The sequence below is a fragment of the Colobus angolensis genome, unplaced genomic scaffold, assembly GCF_000951035.1.
Source record: "Colobus angolensis palliatus isolate OR3802 unplaced genomic scaffold, Cang.pa_1.0 Scaffold249, whole genome shotgun sequence".
Classification (NCBI taxonomy): domain Eukaryota; kingdom Metazoa; phylum Chordata; class Mammalia; order Primates; family Cercopithecidae; genus Colobus; species Colobus angolensis.
The window spans coordinates 5561228-5566754 of NW_012115699.1; the positions used below are offsets into that span (position 1 = coordinate 5561228).

Genomic DNA, 5527 nt, shown 5'->3' on the forward strand with positions numbered 1-5527 from the left:
GAGCAGTTTGTAAAATTCTCTGTCCTTAAGGTCAGTTACGAATCCTTTATTTTGTTCTGTTGGTGATATCATATATCCTTGATTGTTTATGATACTGTGGTCACGTGTTTTTGGTGTTTGACTTTTTGAACAAGTAGTCACTTATTCCAGTCTTTACTGACTGGCTTTAGCAGATAAAGTCCTTCACCAGTCAGTCATCCAGAGATTCTGGGCAGGTTCTGGGCAGATTCTGGTTCTAAAGAAGGCCTTGAACCCATGTCTTCATGGGTTAGCCAGCCACTAGGATAGATGTGGTATCTGAGTCTCTAGGACAGGTCTAGAGTTTGAGTCTGTACATGCTGGGCTGGTACCTGGAACTACAGGGGCTGGCATGGAGCCAGGGTTAGTGGGGGCTGGCCTATATCCTGGGACCATGAATGTCAACTTGCCTCTAGGGTAGATCTGGAGACTGGATTCATGGGGCTAAGGCTGGAGCCTGAATCAATGGGGGCTGGCCTGGTGCTAAGGTGTACTGTAATGAGGCTTGATTCTGGGTGTACTGGAGTATGAGACCAGACTAGTATTGAGTCCACAGAGGCTGGCCTGGAACTGGGACGATCTAGAGCTTGTGTCTGTGGGGGCTGGACTAGTGACAGAGGCCACAGAGGCTGGCCTAGTATCAGGGTTTTGTGCTCAGATGGACCTAAAGGCTTGGGGAGGGTTTGGGGTTTGAGACAACTGTATCCTGCAACTGTGAGTGCCAGTTTGGAGCTGGGGTCTGCAAGTGCTGGCCTGGAGTTGTAGCTGTGGGAGCTATCCTGGAGCTGTCGTGGGTCTGAAAGGTAGGTTCACATGGGCAGGTCTGATGTCTAGGATTTCAGGGGCCACCCTGGAGTCTGTGGCTGCAAGTACTAGCTTGTCCTTGAGGTGGGCTTAGAGTCTTTGACAATGGGTGCTGGCCTGTGATCTGGAGCTATGGGGAAAAGCATGATGCTGTGTGTGTCTGAAGCCTGTGTCTTCTGGGTAAGACCGGAGGCTGCAGTCATAGGGGCTGACCTGGAACCTGGGGCCACAGAGGCTGGCCTGGCATCAAGGCAACCTGGAGTCTAAGTCCAAGGGTACCTGCCTGGAGTCAGAGGCCACTGGGTCTTACTGGGGCAAACCTAGTGTTAGGGTCCATGGAAAATTCAAGTGCTTACTTCACTCTCTTTCCCCAAGTTGAGGGAATGTCTCTCCGTGCTGTGCTTACTGAGATTGAGGGAGAAGTGATGTAAATAATGTAAAAGTGTTCTTTCTACCCTCTTCAATGCATCTTTTCTTATTTTTTGCAACATGAAGATGCTTTAATCACTCACTTGGACTTATTAGCTCTTGTGAAGGTATTTCCATTTTCATGGATAGTAGTTCAAATGAATGTTTCTGTGAAGGTTTGATCAAGAGTTGGAAAGTCATATCTACCATCCTGCTGATGCCATTCTCTGAGAAGTACTATTCTAAGCACCATCAGAGCCTCCTAAATGTGTTCATGTCACATTGTCAGGTTTGGGCTATGGGAATGGGAGGGCAGGAAGTACGTGGGAGAGAAATGTCCTCATCTCTTCACAACACAAATCCTACATGAGCAGGACCCACACCCTCATCACAACACATTAGTAGGGATGCACATTTCCTCATTTTCCCTAGAGACCTGGGTGAACAGGGAAGAAGCAGGACCTACAAAGTTTCCTCCCCTCAACCACTTTGTCCTTCTCAGGGTATGGCTATGATACTGGCACATACAAGACAAACAAGTGCAGACTAAAAATTTTATTATTGCTCTTTAAAGACTTAGGCCATATGACAAAATGAAGAGACTGAAATGAGAGTGGGGAGGAAGAAACAGAAGGAAGATAAAAGTGAGGTGGTCAGGTTTGAGGGAATTAAGTGAATATTCTCTTCCAGGGTGAGTCTTCACACTGGTCTCATGCCCATGATGAGTTGCACACCAAACACAGGCTGCTGACTTCCCGCCAGCCCTAGTCGGTGAACTTGCAGACATAGGGTAACCTCGCATCACAGTTATAATCTTTCCACTTCAGAAATGCTGGAGAGACACAAGACATAAATGGAATGGGGCTGAGGAAGTTTGTGAATCCAATGAAGAGGCATCCCAGGTTTTAGCCTAGAAGTTAAAGCTTCTCCCTCACCTTCACCAGTGTCCCAATCCAAGAGAGAGATTCAAAGAAAGCAGAGAAGAGAGGAGATGACAGAAGACACACTGACATTGTATTTTCTAGCTCAGGAAGATTTCCTGAAGGTCTTCCTGAGGACCCAGGAATGGGGGATGAGATAGAAAACCCTGGGAAGAGGCAGCTCCTCTGTTTCTTACCTGTGCTTCTCGACAGGCTCGCACAGTGGCCGGGGTTTGAGATAGTGGAGGGATTTCTCTCCCATGCAAAGTAATTAATCACATCAGTGCTACTCCACTCCCATCCATCTCCATTGAGCTCGGTGCCCTGTAAAGTAGAGGAGTAACCAGGTGATGGGAATGGCCATTGCAGCTCTTCTTGCATGGCCCCTTAGCTGCAACACCTGATTTGCTCCCCAGCATGAGGGAATTTGGTTTGCTATTCCAGATTCTGCTGGTGAGCCCTTCACTAGGAACCTCTTCCTTGACTCCTCATTGCTATTGGAAAATCCCAGCCAATAAACACAAGATCCTTGGAACCACACAAGGTAATGTGTTACTTGCAGAACAATAACTGGTGTAGCATTTGTGGTTAGCTTGTGAAGCTCAAAGGTAATGTCAGTTCTGTATGGGGGCAAAAATTGATCCTATCTTCATTAAGGATTCTTTCAGAACAGTAGGCAAAGACTCCATGAAGCTCAGAGAGTTATTAATGCAGCCTCATATGAGAATTATGTAATAAGCCTGAGGAAGGCAGATTGATTTTATCTGAAAGATAGAGACCTCCACAGAACTCAGATCTTCAGATGCTTCATGGCCTTCACTTTCCCCCAAATATTCCCCAGAATCTGAGCCCCAGTGCTCCCTGAAGTATTCCCGGGCAGCACAGGGGACGGGGAGTGGGCCTGGGCAACAATAGCACCTTGAGAGGGGAGGATATATTCGCACCTGTGTGGGGTCATGGAGCCCAATCCAGACGTATGAGTAGCTATTACTAATGCTCTTCACCAGGGAGGACACGAAGGATCCCTCAGCCGCACTGAGCACAGACACCAGGTTTCCAGAGGGCCGCTTCTGGCAGGCCAGCTTTGAGGGAGACAAAGAGAATGAGAGGGAGCCGGAGACCTGCTGAGGGAGGGCAGGGCAAAGGTAGGTGGGAGGAGGACTATGTGAAAGATAAGCGTGTTCATCCTCATTCCCAATGAACTCTTCTGAATGGAGACCCTCCTCCCCCTGAGACTTGCATGGATTTTCCCCTGTCACCTCCTACCCTACATCTAACCACTCACATCTGCATCCATCCAGGATTTTGGTGACAAAAACAAGGCATAGCAGTGGGAGCCATAGGCCTTGGAGCCTTTGGGACAGCTGATCCGTGCAGAGGGCAGTTCCTTCTGGGGTTCTTCACCTGGGGTGGAAGAAGAGGGAGAGGGTAAAATGAAGAGTGGGGGTTGGGGTGGGAGATGACCTTGGGGAATATCTAGGCCTGTCCTTGGGGAGGAAGACCATATTCCTGATATCCCTTCACCTTCCCTTGTGTTTTCAGAAGTTCTTTATCTCAAAATAGTAAATGGGGCACCATCTAGTCTCTTATTACCCTTTCCCCTTATTCAACCATTCAACACTCTCCTCACTCTGGGCTGTCTCTACATTGGGTCCTCCAATCATTGTCCCTCCCCACATCTCATTACTAAGCCTCCACACTTTCCCACCCGTCTATATTAGAGTCCACTAACTAAATGGAAGTCATCTCATTCCACTGTTAGTGGACCACCGTGGAGCCTCCCACTGCAAGTTAACCTGAAGGAAGGAGTGATGATGCAGGAACTGCAGGCAGGTTCATTAGACACTACGTCATTACCCATGTGACACACAGGAGCCTTCCTCCTCTTCTTGGCTCTGAGGATTCATAGGGAACCCAGTGCTAGAGGTAGAGCAATCTCACCTTGAACCTGAGATAGGAGCATGAGGCAGGAAAGCAGCATCCAAGATACACTGGGCAGGGCCATGGGAGGCAACATAGGAGTCTGTGACTTGAGGAGGCAATCAGGAATCACTAAAGAAAGCATGGTCAGTGGGAGAACAAAGATACCCTACGGCCTCATGTCTTTTTCCTTCTCTAGTCCCCTAGGACTAAAGTGATCTTGGTCACATCCATCATCTTCTACAGTTCTGAATGAGTTGTGAATCTGTGTACTCTCCCATCCCCGAGTCCTCCCAGGACACCCTTGCTGAGTCTCAGAGCTCCTGTGCTGCCCAAGGAAGGGACCCTTCCATGCATTCTCCTGTATCATGTGCAGTAGCCCCTCCCCAGGTCTCATCTTCTCTCAGCTCCCACTTACCTCTCTGGTGGGATATGGTATGGTTTGTCTGGTCAGGAAAGAGTGAGATTTTATAAGAAGATCTGGGGGAGGGACATTGGAGTGAAGACTGACAATGAGAAGGTAGGACAGGGGTCATGGGGTGGGGTTGGCATGGGGAGGAGACTCTTCCCGGCAAAGACTGGGGATTTTACCAGATGTTGCCTCTTTCCTGTTGGCAGGCCAACACTATCCCTAAGAAGAGGTGAAGTTTGCTTTTTCCTCTGCATCCTCCTTGGCAAAGACCTGTGGCACCAAATGTGATATGAAATCTTCTAATGTGGACATCTGAAAGGGGAGTTCCTCTGGTGGATTTCTTAAGAACCTACTTCTAGAGGCAAACCTATGTATTTCTTATTACCTCGCCTCGTAAGATTAAATAGATTAAGTAGAGGAATTATAAATATGATAGGCAGTTGAGGGCATAGATGGAACTGAAGCTAAGAGTAGGAGTGAGGGTTCAGGGCCATTATGCAAATATGGCAGCTAATTTTGATGAAACTTTAGAATTATCTGACAACTCAATAGATGAGCCAAAATCTTACAGAAAATCAGGTGAGTGGACTTGTCTTTCCAGTCTTCAGCAAGAAAGAGCTTCCCCAGAGGAGAATGACAATGACAATGTGATAGAATAAGAGGTGATGAAGGAACACAAAACGTAAGAAGGACTACAGTCAAATAATGAGAATCAAAGAAGAATGAATAGTGATTAAAGAAGGGAAGAGCAGCCGTGGTGTAAAAATCATAGGTCAGTTGGCCATGCGCAGTGGCTCATATCTATAATCCCAGCACTTTAAGAGGCTGAGGTGAGAGGATCACCTGAGGTAAGGAGTTCAAGATCAGCTTGAGCAACACAGTAAGACCCTATCTCTACAATTTATATTTTAATGTAAGCTAGTTGTGGTGGTGTGTGCTTGTGGTCCTAGCTACTCAGCAGGCTGAGGTAGGAGGACATTCAGTTGAACCCAAGAGTTCAAGGCTGCAGTAAGTTATGATCATCCCACTGCACTCCAGCTTAGGC

General features: G+C 47.6%; 1 protein-coding gene across 4 annotated transcripts; it reads right to left on the reverse strand.

The window, feature by feature from the left end:
* Window positions 1-1770: 1770 nt before the first annotated feature.
* LOC105514635 (regenerating islet-derived protein 3-alpha) lies at window positions 1771-4555 on the reverse strand. Of its 4 annotated transcripts, none has more exons than XM_011946132.1 (6): window positions 4489-4555; window positions 4092-4179; window positions 3436-3554; window positions 3095-3232; window positions 2348-2474; window positions 1771-2062 (listed from the first exon to the last, which is right to left on the reverse strand). In XM_011946132.1, the coding sequence occupies exons 2-6, from the start codon at window positions 4165-4167 to the stop codon at window positions 1995-1997; spliced, it is 528 nt and encodes a 175-aa protein (XP_011801522.1). In that variant the 5' UTR covers window positions 4168-4179; window positions 4489-4555; the 3' UTR covers window positions 1771-1994. The 4 variants fall into 4 exon arrangements, with proteins under 4 accessions (XP_011801522.1, XP_011801521.1, XP_011801523.1 ...); XM_011946131.1 differs by having other exon boundaries at window positions 4092-4279; window positions 4489-4533; XM_011946133.1 differs by having other exon boundaries at window positions 4092-4202; window positions 4489-4509.
* Between the last annotated feature and the right edge of the window lie 972 nt (window positions 4556-5527).